Below are 22,706 nucleotides of genomic sequence, written 5' to 3' on the forward strand. Positions count from 1 at the left end.
ACCAACCTTTACTGTTAATTCTGACCTTTTCATTTAATTTCAAAATCAGTACTAGTAGGGGCTAACCAATTGCTTTTCAAGTTAACAAATTAAGGTTCATTTTAAGTTATTTCTATGATTTTTATAAGGGCAGCTTTATCTAGCTTTCAAAGTTAAACCCTCCTCTGTTTCTTTACAAACCAGAAGGGTGAATTTGACTACCCCTTGGTATTTATGGATGTTCTACATATAATTACCTGGTGCCTATTTTATTCACAGGTGGCTGATAGCAAATCATTAGCGGTCAACTTAACAAGGATAAGTCAGTGATACTCGTAGCGAAACTTCTCTATAGACAGCCCCCTCTGTACTACACAAGCACAATTGCATAATTTATGCTGAATCAGCACTTTCTCTAGGAAGTGTCTAAGAAGCGCATGACTCCTATAATCTTTTAAATGAATTTTAAATAGTGGGTTAGTTCATATGCCTAACCCGTGCGGAGCTACCCTGATACAAACTAAACTAACTTAGGATAAGAAAACTAACACGAAAATGCTAAATATTCCCGATTAAAACTAAAGCAGCAACGTATTATGTATTATGAAAAAAGTCATACATTAAGGAAGTTTATTTGATCAATAAGTCTTTTAAAATATCACAATTTATATATACACAAATATTGATACAATACAATGAATAGAATCAAAATTTTAAAATTTCATAGATTTGTCTGTTTTTCTATTAGGCATTATAAGGCATTTTTTAATTTATATATTTTTGAATTAATTGAGCAATTTTTTAATAGCGAAGCTAAAAACCAGATATAATTCTGAACAAAAGTTACTAAGGGAGTTAAAATTATTAACAAAAATTATGATTAGCTTAACATTTCAGTTACTTTTATTGGAATGAATTTTTCAAAAATCTATGTACTTATCGCATCCTATTCGAGACAGTTTTCCGTGGATAATAAAATTATGTAACATAAGAACAATTTCAGATCTAAGCCGGTATTGATTTTATGTTTTTATTTTATTATTCGTAGAATACTGTCCATAATAGGACACGATACAGAATTTTTCAGAATGGCTATGGAACGGTTATAATCCACCCGATGCGAAAATAATCGGATTTTTAGCCAAACTAAAAAATGTTTCTGAATTTGATATTGGAATAACACTAATCTTCTTAGTAAGCTAACTATATACAATTTTCTAAACAGTCATGTTTTGTGACTCTGCCTCGAGATGCAAATAATATGCCCAATACACTATATTAAATGTACTGAACAGGAATGGGAAAATAATTCTGAAATAAATACAAAGATTAAATTTGCGAAAAAAATCTTCCAAAAAAAAAATCTTTTTAATAAGAACAAGAAGGGCAGCATCAACTTAAGTAGCGAGGCACAAAAACTTGTAGGGTAACTGGCAATAAGCGATTTAAAGAGCAGATGTTAGGTGGCCATAAATCAAGATTAAATTCAATGACAAAAAAAAACACGAAATCTTTGGTATGGATTTTTAAATTGTTTTTTTTTGTAGTATGACCAATTAAATTATAGACTGGATGCTTATTGGTAAAGGGAATCTTCACAACATAGATTTCAACCTTCTATTACGGCCTGACGGACGGACGGATATAAAGTTAAGCATAGAATAATTTTGCTTATTCAAAAATAAAAGATAGAAACCTAAAACGACGACATTTCTTGCTCCTACAATGCAATGTAAAAAAGGACAAAAACTTTTGAAATTATTTTAAACAACATTCAACACTATCAGCAGACATTCAAACATAAACTAGTTATATAGTAGCTACGTTTAATTAAAATTCACCTTGATATTACATCAATCTTTTTTGCTCTACTTGGAAATCTGTGCAGCCAATTTATTAAAATATTTCCTCTCCTAAAAATAATAAAATAGAATTGATAAATCATTGAATAGAACGAAATTTTATGGATTAGGAAATTTAGCTTTTTTCGTCATACTATATCTATAATGCAATGTAGCTTTATGTCTGTACGTCCGTCCGTCCCTTAAGATCTTGGTAACCCTGAACCGATTGGATTCAGGGAATATACCTACTGGTCCTGTGGTGGTTTTAGGCTATTTTCTTGAGGGGGGGGGGGGGAAACCCCCAACCCTCTCAAAAACAAAAAATCCCCCTAATTTTTTAAATCAGTTTGATATTAGTGGTTGCACCTCAATTTTTTTAAAATTACCTCTCGGGGCAAAGCCCTCTAGGCTAGGGGCGAAGCCGCTTGTACGTTAAAATAGTACCAATTATTAGAAGGATGGGATAGGGATACCTTGTAACAACTTTTAACATGCACAATATGGAGCACAAGTTAAAAATGTTACAATCAAAGGGTTGGTTGTCTGCTATGTACTGTACTTCTAGTAAAGTCCAGGATCATTCCACCCTTACTACATAGTCAAAGACAGGTTTGAAAATTTTACTATTTACCTTAAAAAACGAATTACCTTTTTGGTTGAAGATTTACTTTGTTACAGTTTTCACTTCTCTCCTGTAATCTCTAAAATATGAAAATAATAAAATCAGATCTAAGGCATGGGTTAAAGTATGAAAACTAAAGTGTCTAAAAATTGCATTGCTCTGTTTTAAACAAGTTTTGATTATATCTAAACTCTTAGGCCAAGCTTGTATGATAAAACTTACTCTGATCTAGAAACTGAATAAGGGTAAGATAATAATATACCCTTAGGTAAGCTAGTAAGCTAGACCTTAACCTAAAGTTTGAAAACTGAATTGTCTAAAAATTGCATTGGTCCGTTTTAAACAAGTTCTAAAACAAGTTTTGATTATAACATACCCCTTAGGCCAAGCTCGTATGATAAAACTTACCCTAGCATATGATCTTTAAGCTAAAAGTACAGATCAATATTCTTACAAGACTTGAACCTTGGTAAGATAATAACATACTTGTAAAGGTTAGCTTGTAAGTCAAAACCTACCCTAGCATCTGATCTCGAAGCTGCATTGACTGCTGTATATTCTAACAAGGCAAAGAACACAAAGAAAATGCAACAATTTGTCCACACATCCACAGCCTATAAATATGCAGTAATTATGAAAATAAAATGGGACATTTGAAATTTTATTTTATGGTAGAGGACTGTTTTAAAATTGAGAAGGAGGGGGCCGAAAAATATTTTTATAAACATGCCCTTAACTGTAATTTTAATTTAATGGCCTTAATCCATCATTCGTAAGAACTTCACAACATATGCCCCTAGAGGCTTCTAAGGGCGTAGCCACTAGTTTAAAATAATACACCAATCGTTTTGTGGAACTTAGCTTAATAAAACGACGGACTCACGGTCTTGGGAATATTACATAGTTTTGGAATGGAAAATAAATGCCTTTTAATTGATCAAAATCACGAAACCTCAAAAATATCTAAAAAAAACTTTTGTTATATACCTTTGTATAGGCTACAGGTGGCAGAGAATTATTAATGGAAGCTGTTTTGGTAGACATGGTTAGTAGGGTTGTCACTCCCAGAGTTGTTCGAGCTGGAACAGCCTTGATTTAGGTTAGGTTACATGGTGCAGCAAGGGATTAGATGCTTCGAAAGTCATAATTTTCAGCATGCAAAAGTTATTTATTGCATCGTATCATAGACAGATTTATTGAAAAAAAATATGGGATCTTGCCAACTAAATATCAAATTGACTACCTATGTAAAAAAAATAATATCGGTGCAAATTGAGAACTGCCTCGCCACCCTCTTGAAATAAGAAGATAAATAATTTAAATAAGGGGGGTTGGGTAGTTTTTTTCTTATACCTGACCCATGCGGGGCCCATACCTACGTTACTATAAACCTGCTGGGCTTCCCTCTAAGCTAACCTCCTCTAAAATAAGTAATTCTATCCTTTTTTAATTCATTTAAAATAATGCAGGGTGCTTTTGTGCTCGATGTATCACTTTGAGGTAAACCGCCAAAAATATCTACCTTAGGATCAATCCAGAAGTTGAACCAAGACACAATGACTAACATACATGTTGGTACATAGATAGTCAGCATGTAGTAGGAAAATTCTCTCTTTAGAACCAACATCATCTGGAGACAACTATATTCACCTAAAGTAAATAAAATTTGTAATTGATTGTTTAAACAATGGTGATAATACCCATAAGATAAGATAAACCACGTACATTATATTCTGGGTGCTCATTGGTATAAGTATTCTTCACAAAAAAAATCAGTTGTCCATCATGAATAAAAGCCGGAAAAATCGCATTATCCCCATAACTTTACTGACTGACTTATGGACAAAGTTAGTTAAAGAGTAGCTTCCCTCTAAAATATCCCAAAAGTTTAAGATGCACAAACAAATATTGATAATCTAAGGAAAGAAGAAAATTTGTTTAAAATAAAAATAACCAGCTGATGTGTTTTTTAGTAAATGTAAATTGTAAGAAAAAAGTAGCAAAACTGCTTAAATACTCTTTAGGACATACATATCTATTAGATTATTTAAGATGCTTCGCTATAACATTGTCTTTTGTTGTCGTAGGAATCAGTTTTCCAAAAATTAGATGAATTGTATAAATATATAACATAAAAAATGTGATAAAAAAGTTAAAAACTCAACAAGTAATAAATGGACGTACGGGCAGACCCTAGTTTTAGAATAGGTAATCTTTGAAAGGTTTAAACTAGTTGGCAACAATATAAAAAACTATAAAATCGTAATAAAAGATTCAGTACAATGCTGTCAACATGATTGGTTACTTTCGCTAAAAAAAATTTATTGACCACCCCTCCCACTCCCCTCTTTTTTGAATAAAACATATTCCTAAACCTGCGGGGAGTCTATAACATTGCGGGCCTTATTTCTACGGGGAAAATAACCTAACCTAACCCTGCAATATGCATAAAAATCAAAGGGTTTGTTTATGGTCCAAATGCGATCTACAGGAAATTGCCCATGACTATATTTATTCTCAAAATGTGCATGGTCAACAAGAAGCAAGGGATAAGTAGTTAACATTAAAGTTGCAATTGTAGAACACAATCTAAATGGTTATTAATTATTATCCTATCTTATAAAGGTGTAAGAATTTTTGACTGAAGCTTAAGAATTCTATATCTACTGAACAGATTGAATGCTCGATTTAAGGGAAGCTTGACATAGGTCATGGGATGGTTTTAGGCAATTTTATTTTTGAATTTACATAGATCCAGGTATGGTTTGAGGATCTACACTACCCTATCCCTTCGATTATAGAGCCCCTAGATGCTAGGAACGCAGTTACTAGTGAACTATATTGTAATTTATTAAATCATTCGAACCCTGATGAAAGGTTCTCACAGCTAGCTAATATAACGACCCATCTCCCCCGACCATGAAGAAACGTATTGACTAATATCTGAGGACTATATAAGCAAACTTAATTTTTTTTCAATTTTTTTAATTTAAAAGAAAAAATGAGCCTATTTACTTTTTCTTTGACATTTCCAAAAGCATTATTAAAGTTGTACATACTTTTATTTATGTTTTCTATCAATAATGCATGATAATTTCGATCATTAATGCAAACAATATGAAAAAACAAGGATTAACAAATAAATTACTAATATTTTAAATGGAAGTTATTTATGTAGTAGATATACAAGAATGTCTAAACCATATGGCAGCATAGTCCTAATATTTCTCCTTCTTGCATCCATATTCAAGAGCAGACGAGAATAGTTATTTCTTTCATCGTATTATAAACCGCTTTCCGCGGATATAGAATGTACAATTATAAGATTAAAACCAGATTAAAACCTTCGGCACCTCGGGGCTAAAAAACTGGTTTTAATCTTACGATTGTATATTCTTATATTCGTAAAAAGCGGTTTATAATACGATGCTAGACATAGTTTTTTCGTATAGATGAGAACCGGTTCCTATCCACCGGATTCGAATGAATACGAGAAAATCTATTCCATTGTTGGATAAACAATAAACATGTTCTTGTCAGTTATAAATAAAGTAGTTGAAATATATCATAGGAATCACTTCTTTTTCAACTGTCTATTAGATAAAAATCTTAAAAACAGACATATTAAAAGTAAAACATTGGGAAATAGATATCACAATATTGGAATCTATAGCAGACGAACATATTTGTTTAGTCACATATAATTCATTTCAATATTACAAATTACGAAATATTTGAACGATATAATTTCCTGAGAGTTAGCTTTATCCTTAAAAACTGCCCTTCAAAAACGTGTCCACGCTATAACCAATCATATGGCCGTATTGTTCAATGTTCATCCAGTGTGTTCTTATTGATCCAATTTACTTAGTAGTGATCTAGATCTATTGTATTTATTGGTATTAAAGAGTAGCTTCATTACTATTTTTCTTACTTAGTTCCTTTCCATGTCAAGGTTTTTTTGTAATGTTTTTCAAGATACTTTCATATTTTTTTACAACCTTTCCTAAACTTTTATTGATGAAAGTCATGAATTTTTTTCAAACTTAATCACAGTTCTGAGTTTTATAGTTTTGCAGCTACTCCGCTATTTTTTGTCCTAAAAAAAGGTTGCTCTACCTAACAATGTCTGTAACTTTGTATTTAAATGTCATTCAATAAATATTTATAGAGTTGTGACTTCTAGTAAATGTATACATTACGAAAAATTTTGCACCTTGACGTTAAAGGTCCGTTGCTACCTTGCACCCAAAACTACCTACACTAACATATAAAATAGAACCTTTCCCTGTATTTTAGATATATTTTTAAAAAGTGGAAGGGTTATAAGAGCTCAACAGGGTATTTTGTAAGAAAGCTCCTATAATTTGGAGTGGTTTAATCTTGTTTTATGATTGTTTTCTTTTACAATTAATATTTTTGATTGACAAGAATTAATTGTTATTAGAAATTATGCACAATTATCATAAAATAATTTATCATGTTTGTTAATTTACTCTTTTTTAATTACCAAATTTTTTTTATGTCTTAGGGGATAGTTAATAAGGTGGTTTCCCTTAAAATTTCTAGTTGAACACATAATCCAAACGTAAATAAATTGATAAATAAGTTGGAATTGGTAGTTTTGTTTGTTTATTTATTTAGGTCAGTTTAGGTCAGGTTTATTGGGTGCAGGGCAGCCACTCAGAGTTAGGACACCAAAGGTTAGAGCCTCCCGCCTCTTCTTCTAAATCTATTTTATAAAAGGAAAGCTGGAGAGGATGTATTTATATTTCTGATGTCTCTAGGCATCTGAAAACTATCACATGTTTTTTATTGATTCAAAAAGTGTGTCTAGATCGTGTTCGTTGCTGCGAATAAATTTTAAACAAGGATGACAACATCCATAAAAGCGAAGCTATGAAACGGTAGGACAAACGGATATTAACACTTGTATAGACGAAGCCAAATCTGTCCCACTTTTGAGCAAGACGATTCCTATATGACGTCATATAAAGGGAAAAGAAAAAGGGAAGGGGGGGGAAGAAAATCTCTTCAAAAGAGATGGGAGAAAAGGGAATCGTCTTGCTCAAAAGTGGGACAGATTGGGCTTCGTCCTTGTATAGTGTATTGAAGAACTTCTTGATACAGGATAATGTTTACGGAAATACTTACATTTTTAGAACTTGATTATAGAGTTGCTTTACTTATAATATTGTACTTTGTTGTCCCAGGAATCAATATACCAAAAATCAGAACAAATCGATAATTAGATCACTTAAAAATTTGTAAAGTTTGAAATCGATAGGACAATTCTAACATGCCTAAATTAACGAAAAAGCTATCCGTCTCGGACGGACGGACGGACCGACCCTAATTATAGAAAAGCTTAGCTTTTAAAAATGGCTAGTAGCTCACTGAAAGAAAAGGCGCTCTTTTTCATTAAATAACCTTGTAATTAAAATACATCAATAATTAACAAAATAAATACCAGAAAATTTAATCATGACCAACTATTGATAATTAAGACTTTGTTAAATGAAGGTATTTTGGTTTTATATTCTAATATTTTAATATTTGAGTTGTTTGTAATTGTTTTTATAAATAATTGATGTGTGTATGACCTGAAGAAACTGGAAGAACAATATCCCTTCAAGTGTTAGTGAACCAAGAAAAAATTCATTTTAATAATATGTGTTTGACTCTTAATAGAAGGTCCCAAGGTACAAACACCCCTAACTGTTAAAGACAATCAAATCTTTCATTGTATGACCTTTGACTGAAAATACTAAATGTGAATTGAAATGAGTTGTGCCTATTTTGGGCAATGGCAGCCCCCCTACTCTTCATATAAATTTTGTCTGATATAGCGGCCGTTGTACTATTCTTAACGTCTTTAGTTATGATGCGATTAGCTTAAGTTATGTGAAGACAGGCGAACGTAAAAAGGGAGATATTTGGTAAGATAATAAGATAAAGGAATCATTGTAAGAAATTTCATTTATTTATCTTTAATAGAAGTGTAGAAAATAATATAGATTAGCATAGTAAGGCTATTTATTCGAATCACAGAATTTGAAATTTAGTGGGGGGAGGGAGTCATATGGTCCATTTAATAATAAAAGAGATTTTACAATTTAAGGCATACTTTGGTTTACAGCATGCTATTTATTAGTAGCAGAGCTACTCTATGATAACTATGATAAAAAAGTCTTATTTCGTTATTACTTCGTTTGACAAAAGTCCAATTTTTTAGGTCTATACCCTACTGTAATGCCCTTAACCTTCCAATTACGAGTTTCGCTCCTTTGGTCAATACTTGTTTAAATTGTTTTCTGTTTACCATCAAACATAAATCAAGTCAAAGCTTAAGTGGATACGTCACACAAACCAATTAAACGTCCATCAAATTCAGTAATATGATTGTTAAAAGCTCGTTGAAAAGTCTCAAAATTCCGAATTGAAGGACAAAAAAAAATAAGTGGCGTGCAGAGAAGTTTGCTAGAGAGCTGCTCGAAGCTCACTTGATAATTTTTACACCCCGTGTAAAAATCGAAGGGGGTGTAATGAGTTATAAGCTTTAGTGGGATGAATTACAGACAACAAAATAACTATATTGTTAGGGTTAGGTGGGTGGATTTGAAACACTCCCCCTTTCCCCTTTCTGAATAAAATAGTTTATACATGGTTATAATTTAGTATTACTTCGTTTGTTTTATAATGTTTGAAAGGGACAATTAATCACATAAGGCTGTGTAGTCCAACCCTAACAAGTTGTAACTATATATCTGTAAACTTAAAGTACTAGTTAGAATGCTTTTTGTTATATGACATGTTTAGTCTGACGCAGTGAGGTCTAGACTCGAACCCGACACCTCCCTGTCAGGTTCTCAAGCCAGATATTTTATGGTTTTTTTGTAGAAAAAAATTTGAGCCAAAATAAAATAACTTACCTGTGTTTGTTTTTACATTACAATATGCACTTGAATAACTCTCTATAACAAATCTAGAAATAATATAAACTATTCATTGATTTTAATAGGGTACAATCAAAACTTTTGAATTTACTAGGAAAGAATGAAACGACAATATGTACCAAATTAAAAATTAAGTTAATAATTCCCATTGGAAGCAGAGCACCTAGATGCTAGAGACTCAACCGCTAATGAGAATATTTGAAAATATGAAACTGCAATTATTGTGAATTGCAACAAAAATTAAACAAATTAAGCCTATAGCTGTGCCTGATTATATGGTAACACACTCTAACCCTTGAGACAACCAACCCTTTGATTGCACTACCTTTTATGTGCATGGCAAACCGTTGTGTTTTCGACTGAGGCATTTTCACTTCTCTAATAATTTATGTCGAACACCTGACATTGCATGAGTAGGAACAACTTTTAACGTCTTTGGTTATTGCGCGGTTTTTGGCCGAGTTTGAAACCTATCACCTTCCTGACAACAAGCGTATGCGCTACATGTTCTGTCACAGTTGCGTTGCAAGGTTTACCTTGGCAATGAGATCCCACTTTGTATCTGAACAGGATCCGAGTTCTTCCAGATGTATATCAGATCATCTGTAGCCCAACCATCTAAAAATACATTAGAATAAAAGAAATATATCCTTATTGTTTGTTTCGATGTAGCGAAGAATTTCGCTTAACGCCTAACCGATATGGTTCTCCTTACTGTGGAGCTTATCTTTGATACAGGGAAGGATTATAACTACAATGGGTAAGGGTATCTCCACTAACATTAACCCATCCCAAATATATTTACCTCTTCTTGTAAAAACTAAAAAGACTCAAGTGCTCTTAGTAATACGAAATTGTGAAGCCATAATAGAAAATAAAATAAAATATACTTACAGCTGGCTATTTGCATTGGACATCTCTGTCTATCCATAGGATACAACTTGAGATTCATAGGGCAGGACAATGTCAGGGACACTCTAAAATATGACACACAGTTTTAAAAATCAATGTTGAAAAATTGGAAGACGAAGAAAGTCCCTCAATGACGCCATAAAAATGAGGGATGAGAAGAGGAGGAGTGGGAAAGAAAACCCCTAAAAAAGAGATGGATAATCCCTTGTTTATATGAGCTTACATGCTGATTTTTTGAGGGACTTTCTTCGTCTTCAAAAATTGAGGGAAAAGGTACCTGGGACCTTGGCTAAACAATAGCTTTGTTCTTCCTAATAATGCATAAACATTAAAGATTAAACAACAAGGACTGTTTTGTCCATTTGTAGCGAATCATCAACAAGTTATGACTACTAGTAAAAATTAGAAAAAATCTGTAATGTATTTAATTGATAAGATATTCATTTCAACTTTGTTATACAAATCAATATACTATTATACGCTTGTTTTTAGTTTTTGCTTCTAGCTTAAGATTTCGAAAACTGCTGTACCGATTAAGTTCTCCATTTTTTGTCGCAAGGAATTTCCAGGCCATCTTATATTTATATATAAGTCTTGGGATATGGTTTTTAGGTAATTTTTATCCCCCTCTACCTTTAGAATTTTTAGAGTTTATATATTATACGGACGCAGCCGCTAGTATGAAATATTTCTGCATGTTTGGGCCTGTATTAGACTGAGATACAGTCTAACAATGCAGTAATCAGTGTGAATATATTTGTCTGTTTACTTACAGATAAATTATTCAAAATCTTTCATACCATTCATATACATGTATTATATATGATATAGATTATGTTTACTCTTTCTATAATACACTACGGATAACTGGAATTGTTCTACAAAATTATAAATTAAACTTGGGGTATTGGACTTTAAATTTCACTAGTACCCAAAGTTTGATAACCACGCTATCTTGTTCGTTAGATGAAAAACATAAGGTACTTCAATTAAATTTTGATTGTTTGATTCCTAAAAAGTATTTTTTTTTTTCAACCATGTCTATTGTAGTTGCATATTTATAATTTATATCACTTTGAACTCAGCAAAGTGTTTAATATGTGTGAAATTATAGGTAACGGAAAGGACAATAATAGATACTAGAGTTGGCTCAATATAACTATATCGCTATTGGCTAGTTTTCTATAAGTACAATGTATATATCTATTTATCTATTTCTCTTTTTTTTATTTCTCAATAAATCAATTTTCCTCCCCCGCCATTACTATCTAAAAGAAAGAAGTAAATATTTATTAATTTAACCCATTAGTGACGAACCGGCTTTTATCGCCCGGTTCCAAAAATCCCCAAAAAAAACCGGTTCTCAGTTTCAGGATTGCATCATCCTCAGTATGAATCCCCCCTCTACTACCATGGTTTTCATTTCCCCCTGGAGCAGGCAGTTTTGCTTACTTTCCTTTTGCCGGTATAGCTCAACAAAATTTGAAAACCAAGAAAAACGAGGTTATTTTAAAATACCCCTCCTAACTTTTTTGTTTATGAAGTAAAGTTAGTGATTTTTTTCGTGAAATTTAAAGTTTATTGGCAACTACATTCATTTGTGAATTCGTTTTATTCAAATTAATATTTTTTATATGATTTTTGTATCGTTTTTTTACGTGCTATATAGGTCCGCCTCGGTGCAAGTAAAGATACCCGCTAGTTTTATCGCCCTGCTCGGCGCGAGTAAAGATACCCGTCCACATATAATATAAAAATTTTAAAACTTCTAGGAAACGGGCTTTTTTAACTGAAAAGGGTGGCACCTATAGCCAAAACACTAAATGTGATATAAATCGTTTTGTATCTTACTTGTAGCTCTATCAATTACATGAGGTTATGTAGTTTTCAATTGCGGATCGTATCGTAGTATTAGCTACTCTACAACTCACTTTGGACGTTAAAAAATTACATTTTTAATTGTTTGGGCCAAATAACCGGGTATTTAGGTCAAAAACGGGCTTTAATGCCGGGGGAAAGCACCAAAAAACGCCAAAAACGGTTACCAATGACGAACGGTTTCTTTACTCGCGCCGAACCAGGTTTTCCTGCAACTTTCCTGTGCACGCCACTAGAGCAAAACAAAAAATTGGAATTCCGTTTTTACCATAACAAAGCTTCCCTGAAATTTTCAGCTCGATCAGTCCATAAAAGTGGCGCTCGGCACTAATGGGTTAAATGATTTAAAAAAGATTTTTTCAATTATATTTTTTTTCACATTACCATCACCAAAGGGTTCATATGATTAAACTTTTACTTTTAATATTTTAACACAAAGGAAGTGTCGCCATAATCGAATTCTTTTAAAATACAGTTTTCTTAGATTTACTCTATTATGAACGTATATTTTTTATTTATGAAAAAATGATTAAATACTTCAATGTAATTCAAATATCTACATGAAGTGAAAAACTTAATTCATTCCATAAACAAATAGAATAAAGGTCTTATCGCTTTGGTCAGTGAGAGTTTAATGAGGATTATTGGGCATTATGAGTTTTAAACATTTTACCATTGGAAGACTCGAGCTCATTTATAGACGTTTATTTCCTATATAGATCTGTCATGGATCTTGATGCAATAAAGCAGGCCGTTTTGTAAATGTTAAAAATTGGAAGATTTCATTAAATAAAAGTAATCGCAAATATACTTAGTAAATGAAGCTTTTAAAAAAGGAAAGACGCTGTAATGGTTGATAAGATCTTAAGGGACAGAAAGATATACATAAATATTTCGTACTTTATTAAATTTGTAGCACCTCTTGTTATAATATACTAATGAGGTTTATAGATTTTTCAATACTTGCGCAATATTTGCATATTATCTTAATCTTTTATATTTTAACAAGAACAATTGTGTCGAGAATTAAACTCCCGACAGTGGTATAACATATAGCTCATTAGATTGTTGTCTGGTAGGTGATTCGAGACTCAGCTCGGCCTAACAATGTATCATAACTATGTCAGATGCAAGTTAGTAAATGCCTCGGCCAATAATAGATGCAACCCACAAACAACACAGTAATGCCTTCCAGAAAAATGTCGTGCAATTAAAGAGTTAGTTTTTCTATATGATGGTTGGAAACATAATCTTACACTTCATAAGCAATAATTTTACTCTTTTTAGGACAAAATAAAACTTCATGGAACAAAGGTTAATTTTAAAACAAGAACTAATTCCTCATGAAACAATCAAAAAAGGAGTTTTTATTTTTTATTAATCTTAAAATTACATAACGTTTTAAGAGGAAGAGGTGATAAATCCTGTTAATTAAAACCTGTTCATCCAATTATTAAAGGATAATTGAGATCAGTTAAAACCTTTACAAATTAAATATTTTTTATAACAACTAAAAAGTTTTTTCTAGTATAATAGAGCTGTTTAACTAAGTAAAAAATATTAATCTTATTAGAACTATTATATTTTAGAATATTCCTAATTATTTACAACATCTAAATAACAGACAAAGTTAGATTTAGGGAAGACACTTATTTATCAAATATCTCTTTTGAGCAAACGAAGAAAGTAAATAATTGATCAAAATATTTATTTGGAATCAAAAACTCAAACAAAAAATTAAGACATTCATCTTTTACAGAAGTATAGATAATCATCTTACCATTTACGCAGCTTATGGAAAGACATAGACGTATAGACATTTTAAATCATAGAGTAGCGTTGCTACAAAAAGCTGGAACAGCCTAGCTAGTTATGGTTTAAAATCTCTGCATCAGTTTACTGCAGCCTATAATTCCCATTCTTTTATTCCAACACATATTCACACATAGCCCCTAAGTAAAAGGAGATTTTCATGAAACATAACTTTTCTGTAGGAGTAAATGTTTTGTCAATCAGTAAGTGTTTTGCTATGATTCCAATATTTTTATTCCAACACATATTAACACTAGCTCCTCTGTAAAAGGAGATTCTTATGAAGCATATCTTCTCTAGAGGAGTAAATATTTTGTCAGTCAGTCGGGAAGTGTCTTGCTAATATTCCAATATTTTTATTCCAACACATATTCACACAAAGCCCCTCTGTAAAAGGAGATTCTTATGAAGCATATCTTCTCCATTGGATCAAATGCTTTGTCCGTCAGTCGGTAATGCTTGCAATGGAAATTATATATGTATTTTTGTCTTACGAATTTTAACAAATCATTTGAATTTTCTTTGAACAAAATTGGATTTTTTTTACACCCGCAAATAAAATTAGGGGGATAATAAACACCCCCCTTTAAACTTAATTTCTCCCTCCCTCCCACATCCCCCATATAAATGTTTTTAAGGTGTCCTTGTTTCTTATGTTGAAATTATTTATTATTGTAGATTTATTTTGCCTCGATCGACCTATGGAAAAAGGAAAAAAAAGGACTTAAACGCTGTGTTTTTTTTGTGCGCATACGTTTTTACTGTAGTGATATCCTCAAAACGCCTTTTCCATTAGAACTAATATTGGTGGACCTATTGTGCGCAAACATTAACATGTACTTTATCTTTGTTGGAACAATTAGTGGTCATAATCCCACCATACACCACAGCTTAATTAATTGTTGCGTATATATCTACTAGGCACCAACTACTGGATGGACAGAAAAAATTATTTTAATTTTGTTATTAGATTTTTTAGGAGGTAAAAGGTACCAGGATTCTTTTTAAAATCGAAGCTTTTCTATAATTATTAAAAGCGAAGATTTTCTATAATTAGGGTCGGACCGTCCGTCCGTCCATAACGAATAGTTTTTTTCGTTAATTTAGGAATGTTAGTATTGCCCAATCGGTTTTTAAACTTTTCATGATGATTCCTGTAATAGTTAGGTACGATTTAGAAAGTGTTTTTAGAAAATTAAGTTATTTCAAGTTTTTGCGTACACCCTGTCAAGATTTTTTTCATATCTGCAGCAAAAGCGGAAAACAGGCTAATTTGACAGTTTGTCTATATTTTAATGAATGAAGTACCACAAAGCTTGGAGCTTTCACACAAATACCTTGTTGAGCATTGATCCCCCCTTCCCCCATTATTTTTTAAATAAATGAGCAGATGGGAAGCCATTCTGTTGTGTTTATTACTTTAGGTTAGGTTATATTGGAGTTAGAGCATCCCGCTGGGGTTATACATAGGTAAACTTCTATTAATCTTTGTAAAAAGCACCAAAAAGCTTTCTTTTTGTATATTATTAGAGCATATACTCTCCAATTGATAAAGGTATGTTCGTCCGCCTGTTTGTTTTACCTGATACTATAAAGCACTGCGCCATCCGGAAATATTCTAACATACAGATTTGGTATCAGAATTTTGTGCATCCGACCCTCTCTTTCATTTCTAAATAATTAAAATGATGATTATTAGTGAATTATAAATCCAAGATTTATCTTCTTATTAAATAAAGTAGTTTGTTTGTCTGTTAAGATATCTATGTTTTACTGCCACCACGTCCGCTAGATGCTAGAAGCGAAGGGATTAAAATTTGTATCTAAACTAATCAGTGGCATGCAGAAGGTTTTGACAGAGGGGGGGGGGTGTGGACGTGAAATCCCCTGACAAAACAATTTAACCACTATTGTTGTCTTTTCTTACCTCTTTGTACCAAAATCGAGGGGGGGTTCATAGGTATGTTATTTATAGGAGGGTGCAATGAGTTGACACCTAGGGAGGTTAATACCCCTTAAATATTTCAGGGGGTGGATACACCCCCTACACCCTTCTTCTAAACACCTCTGAATATATGTCAGTTGAAGATAAAGATATGATATATTTTACCTGAAAAATGTATCAGGCATCCAAACTCTACCAGGATCAGTTAGTGTCAAGTATTTCACTTTATCTAAAATTAAATAGGCGGTTTCCCCTCAAATTGCTTAGTCGAGCACAGAAACTCATCCTCCTCGTTATTTTGAAATAAATTGAAAATACGGGAGCCAGTAGATTTCCGTTTGTTAGGTTCGGTTATATTGGGCACTGGATAGCCCTGAAGGGTTTTGCTATCCCTCAAGGGTTAGAAATTACAAAATAACTAAAATTAGTTTTTGAGAAACGCAATACATTCACTATTTTTTTTCTTTAAGTGTAACCCCGTTGAGGTGCCCTCATCCTGCATGGCTACCCTGTCACAATACAACCTAACCTATAATAAGCTAACTACATTTTCTGAGAACAAATCAAATAAAAGTATACAAATGCCAAATGCGGTTTAGACAACCAAGTGATTGCACAACCATTGTCTGGAAGTTCTAACTGTGCTTGGTAATGAGTTGGTCCTGTTTTAGGCCCAGCCATTCCGCTTTTTCTAACTACTTATGTCGGGCGACTGACAAAGCAGCAATAAGAACCACTTGTAACATTTTTGGTTATAAAGCGATGTTTGGCCGAGAATCAAACCTATCACCTATCAATGACAACAAGCGGATGCTCTACATGTTCTGCTACAGTCGCGTTAACAAAAATAATATTTGTATTATAATAACAATGTGACAAAATTACTAATTACTGCGGGAAGAAAATTAATAATCACTTATTTCTTACTAATTACACCTTATTCAAACGATACAACTAAATTTTTGGCTTAATAATAGTTTAAGATCTACGTAGATATTGAAATACTAAAAGGGTCATTTTTGGATATTCAACTACTATTTAGAAAAACAAAGTTTTAAAACAATTCTTTCTGCTTTGTAATAAAAGTTTTGATATAAAATCTTATAGAACCAATACAAAATAAAAAAATAAAAAATAAAAACAGAAATTGCTATTCGGGTTTAGATGATACCCCTCCTCTAACTGTAAGTTTTCGGATAGTTTGATTGATAATTATTTCTTTTCAAATTTTAAAGTAAAGATACGTAATCAGTATCTTTAAGAAACCCAGGCACTACAGCTAAACCTTCATAATAGGACAAATACACCAACTATTGCAGACAAAACAATCTTTTGATTGTGAGACCTTTGATCTTACTATTAATGTCTAATATAAAATAGCAGCAGCAAAAACAACTTTTAATTTCTTTAGTTATAATACGTTTTAAGCCAAAATTCAAACTCAGTTCTCTCCGAAGATTAATGTAACAATCGAGGGTAAATTATATTATTTTTATGTTTTTTTTGCGTGATTGTCTGAACAAAATAAACTGTAATACCTCTGAAATTTCTGCCAAGTCTGTCATAATATCTCAATCTCGAGTCCATCCATTTTTGCCTAAACAAAAATAATTTGGTACCATCCCTCTAACTGTAGAGTAAACAGTTCATTATCGAATTTGATTCAGATATACTCCACAAATCGTTACATTAATATAAAAGCTAAACTATCAAACGAACATTAACACTTGTAAGGTGTCAGAACTTCAAGCAAAATGAAAAAAGATTAATCTAAACAAAATTGTACTAAAATCTGTTGCATAATTACCATTGAAAATAACTCAAATACTGTTTAAGGACATACTTACATTTTTATAAGTTTATTATAGAGATGCTTTACTTATAACACTATACTTTGTTATCCTATGAATCATTAATCTCAGATAATTATATTTAAGAAATGTGGAGGAATACTCCGGCCATATTAAATGGTAGAACGTGTATGCTTTGGTAAGAAAGGGCAATTATTTTACATTTCATTCCTATGTAATAAGTCTCTTTGAATAAGGCTTGGATTTTTTTAACAGGAGAGGGGGCAGGTACTGTTTTCTTACAATAAAAGGATATTGATGATATTTTAAGTCATTAGCAAAAACTTTGTATTAAATTAAATCTGGTTCATACGAGATTCATAGCAATACAGAATTTCGTTAGTCATTGGGTTACAGATAAAGAATTATATAATTTATTTTAGAAAACTCGTATTAATTTAGGGAAGTCGACAATATAGATAAACAAATACATATATTTCTTTTAGTGATTCTGTGATTTCTTTCCACACAATTTTATAATCTCATTCGAGAATAATTATTTAGTAAAATGATAAATCAAAAATGAATTCCAGTTTTGTTAGCCCTGAAGTTCCAAAGGCCAATAACCTAGAAATAGGAGAAAAGCTACCGTGAAAATACTACGAAACGCCCATTAAGAGGCAATGTCAGGAAACCGCATGTTTTTATTCTTGGTTTCTTCAACTTACTTGCACTTTTGTATAATATCCCCTTAAAGAATTTAGATAAAAGTAAAACAATAATAACAATTTTGCATTTTTCTTTACGGTGCCAATTCTTGTTTCTCGTTATTTTGTGTTTTTTTTTACTTTTGGCGAGGTTAGGTTAGTTTATATTGAGCACTTTAGCACTTTGAAGCCCCACAGAGTTATGACATTGTATATAGGGATTGGAAATAACTACCTCTCGAAAACAGTAAAAGTGTCGAACTATGACGTCAGAAAAAATTTAAAATTAACCAATAAAAAGCCAGCATTAACTGTGGTAAAATATTTAGCGGCCTTTCATTGGTTAATTGTTAATTTTTTCTGACGTCATAGTTCGACACTTTTACTGTTTTCCTACCTCTCCCTTATTTTCAATTCATCAATCTAAAATAAGGGGTGAGGTGTTCAGTTCACGATATAAACTTTGAGGTAAAGCACCGACAATATGAATTATTAAAAACCAAGGTACTTTTATTTCATTTAGCTTATTTGAACTTTAAAAATAAATCATAATTAGATCTTTAATAACGAATAAAATAACTAATAAATTTACTTTTCCTTTTTTGCTGAGGCTAAAGCCAGCCTTTCCTATATGATTTTACTATGGCTGTCTGTTTGTAAAGTTTCAGAATTATAATTATAATTACATAATGATTGGCTCAAAACTTTCCCCTGGTGTTAAATTCGCGTAAATAGGAGTGGCTTTGCAAAATAATTTGGGTTAACAATTTCAAGGATGTACAAGCTTTATATTTTGTACGGGGTACAAAACTCATCCGGAGGGGGGGGGGGGAGTTGGTAATTATCTTAAAAATATATAAAAACGAAGCGGGGAGGGGTTGTCCCCCTTCTAACCTCTAAATTAGTCCCAAACCCTGCGGGCTACACTATATAGCCGAGCCTATAGTAACAAATAATTCAAGAGAAAAATACTTAAAATAAGTTAATGGGGGTCCATTCCCGACCAAACCTTATTTTTCAAACACTTTTAAACTAAATTAATAAATTTGAAATTGCTGTCTCTGCCCTAATGTTTGTAAATATTATGATTACATATAACTCTGCATTGTGTTGTCTCACTTTCCCCCTTTTTTTGAAGCAAAGCTACTCTTCATTACTCAATATATCCGTCTGTCTGTATGGCAGTATTTCTTTAAAATAAATAAGTTATGTCTGTGCATTTTATTATTAGCATTTCCACGAAAATTGATCACATTTCAAAAAAACTTTTTCAAAATACTTTTTATTATACTAGTGGTGGTGCACCTCTAACATTCAAGTTCTCAGTATTCACAGGGGAATGGAAGGAGGGATTAGAAAAATAGCATAAAACCCTGGCGAACTCAGTTTGTAAAGTAGAAAAACAAAAACATTTAACTTTATATTCTCTGAAAGCTTTCTCTTTGAATATCATTATTCTTGATATTTAATAAATATGAAGTGTTATGTTATTTCAAATTATATTGATTTGTTATCTATAATTGAGACATATTTAATGACTACTTTCTTAATATGGCTGTATTTGTTCATAAATAAGTATGATAACATCCATAGAAGTGAAGGTCTACAATTAAAATGAAGGACAGACGATCAAAAACTCTTTTAGAGTGTCAGAACTTAACAAACAGATTATTAGTTTGTAGATTGAAACTGTACATAAATTTGTTGCAAAATTGCTTAAATACAGTAAAAGGACATACTTTCTTTTTTAGGAATTGATTATAGAGATGGCTTGTTTATAATATTGTATCTTGTTGTCCTAGGAAACATTTTTTCCAAAAAAAAAACAGATGAATAGGATAATGTATCATGTCAATATTTGATATAAGATATAAACCTGAATGTTATTTGAAGACTGTATTCCATTTTGACATCATCTATTTTGTCTATGCTTCGTATCATCATATTTACATCTATCTTTGTTGCATCTTCTAAAATTAAAATCCATTTTTTCTATCCTAAAATTCTTAATTCATAATAATGTATTTCTGAAGAATAAATTGTCAACGAAACTATTCGAAAAATTCGCGAAACCTATACGTTATTTCAGCTGTCGTTTGTGGCCAACACATTGTAGAATTGACGACCTTTAATCTGCCCCCCAAATAATATTTTGTATTTATTTCGCTTGTTGGTTATACCTTATTTCTAGAAGATATAAAATCAATTTGTCCGTTCGTCAGTCCCTAACGCTCAGCTTCTTTTCAAGATAGGCGGCTGATTTGTTTAGAAATATTCTATATCAATGTGCGTCTATTTTATAAATTACTTGGTTTAATGAACTGTCCGTTATGGCAAAAGATATAGATATCAAAACATTTAAATGATTTAGTGATTTTATGGCATATTTTGATTGATTAATTGATTATCTGAACATCTACTCTTTATATCAATTACTATATAAATATATCCATCATTTTGTGCTTCGCAATTCATGGATTTTATCATCCTCGTTTACGTTTGTCCATTTTTTATTATCGAAGTATATTTTGTTTGGTAATTCTTATTTTAAAGCTTACGTGAAAAATTTTGAGCAGTTGGTCTGATTCTTGAATCATACTGGCCAAGTGCTAATATCTAAACAAACAGAAATATTAAAATAATATCGGTAACAGCGATCATCAAAATTTGTTATCCCTTTACAAGTATGAACTGTATCAATCTTTATCTTATTTTGAATTATAGCCGCAGCCTGGAAGTAAAAAATTGCCAGTTGAAGAAGGTTCAGTTTTTTAATAAGGTTGATTTCTATATTATAAAAAAAGTATTGCTTAAGTTCATGTTTTTTTTACCTGATCTAAAACATTTTTCTCTGTTTCTTTGAGCATTTTTGTATCAACAAAAGGTTGGGTTCTTCTCTTGAGGCGATTCTCAAGTACATCACAGTTTATAAGCCTAGAAATTGATGATCATTGCTTTTGTTGATTTTTATGCAATCCTCATATAAAAGTCTTTCTGTTTGTACGGAAGAATCTCGCTAACTGCAGAACCTTTATGATTCTCCTTACAATGTAGTTTCGCAAATATCCTAGGAAAGTTGTATCTATTTTTGTTCCACCACCCTATCAAGAGAAATCACCCCTAGAAAAAAATACCCGTGAAAATTTTTTTTAAAAAAAGGTCTTTTTATTAATAATTTGAAAATGAGGATAAGGGGTCGAATTCCCCTCCTACTACTCAAGGTTCACCTAGAGACCTCTATGGAATTTTTATTGTACATATGTCGGGGCTTATTTACTACCTAATGTGTGTACATACATGTAATAAACTTATTTAATGGTTTAAATTATCTGTCGATTTTGACATTTAAAAAAGTTAGAAATAATGATTTGTTTAATTAAAAGATATAGTTTAAATAATTTTTTTTAATCTTAGACTTTTTTGCTACTTTTTAATTAAAATAATCTTTTTATTAAATTGTAACTAATTACTAATTTGTCGCTTCTTTTGGTGACATTTGTCCTTGTTGCTTTGAAAATCATAATTTTAAAAATTTCATAAACTTATTTTTATTAAATTTATTGTTTATAACTTTTATAACACTTTAATAGAAAACTTAACTTACTTTAAAAATATGAAGAAAGTTGAATAAAATATCCAAACATCCATAGCTTTCATCATTGTTTTTTTAATTATTATTTTACATGATAATTCTTTTTTATTTTTTTCAAGTTTATGGTCCGATGTTCATTATTGAACTAAATGTTTTTGTATGTTTGTGTGTGTGTTTCGGTGTGTTTGTGTGTGTGTCTTACTATCCATTATTATATGAAACTCTGCACCAATGGTTCAGGCTTAAAGCAAAGTATTCACACAAAATAGATACTTCATACTCCATGTAAACCCCGTCCCATTATAATATTCCCCCATGTATTCTCTTAATTGTTAATAAGCATTGTTGTCCTACTCATGAATTAGCACCACATCCCCGGTTCTTATACTCATTTACTAAGTATATTTGCGATTACTTTTATTTAATGAAATCTTCCAATTTTTAACATTTACAAAACGGCCTGCTTTATTGCATCAAGATCCATGACAGATCTATATAGGAAATAAACGTCTATAAATGAGCTTGAGTCTTCCAATGGTAAAGTGTTTAAAACTCATAGTGCTCCAATAATCCTCATTAAACTCTCATTGACCAAAGCGATAAGACCTTTATTCTATTTGTTTATGGAATTAATTAAGTTTTTCACTTCATGTTGATATTTGAATTACA

At 31.6% G+C, this 22,706-nt stretch overlaps 1 protein-coding gene across 1 annotated transcript; it reads right to left on the reverse strand.

The window, feature by feature from the left end:
• Positions 1-576: 576 nt before the first annotated feature.
• Positions 577-22,395, reverse strand: LOC145327736 (glutamate-gated chloride channel-like). The gene is made up of 16 exons (XM_080171292.1): positions 22,050-22,395; positions 21,277-21,379; positions 21,004-21,061; positions 20,322-20,415; positions 17,487-17,545; positions 16,114-16,177; positions 15,586-15,675; positions 10,296-10,378; positions 9,938-10,019; positions 9,378-9,430; positions 3,968-4,095; positions 3,433-3,534; positions 2,964-3,059; positions 2,472-2,524; positions 1,821-1,892; positions 577-1,290 (listed from the first exon to the last, which is right to left on the reverse strand). Exons 1-16 carry the CDS (start codon positions 22,103-22,105, stop codon positions 1,197-1,199), a joined length of 1,287 nt encoding a protein of 428 aa, XP_080027418.1. The 5' UTR covers positions 22,106-22,395; the 3' UTR covers positions 577-1,196.
• Between the last annotated feature and the right edge of the window lie 311 nt (positions 22,396-22,706).

Source organism: Acartia tonsa, chromosome 9, assembly GCF_053477335.1.
Source record: "Acartia tonsa isolate MP-2025a chromosome 9, ASM5347733v1, whole genome shotgun sequence".
NCBI lineage: Eukaryota > Metazoa > Arthropoda > Copepoda > Calanoida > Acartiidae > Acartia > Acartia tonsa.

What these genes read in the sequence shown, in the direction of transcription:
- LOC145327736 (XM_080171292.1), bottom strand. Translation starts at nt 22,105, where the DNA reads ATGATGAAAGCTATGGATGTTTGGATATTTTATTCAACTTTCTTCATA. An exon ending in AACTGCTCAAAATTTTTCAC is followed by an intron (nt 20,416 to 21,003) that starts GTAAGCTTTAAA and finishes TTTTAATTTTAG; the next exon opens with AAGATGCAACAAAGATAGAT. An exon ending in TAATGTAAAAACAAACACAG is followed by an intron (nt 4,096 to 9,377) that starts GTAAGTTATTTT and finishes TATTTACTTTAG; the next exon opens with GTGAATATAGTTGTCTCCAG.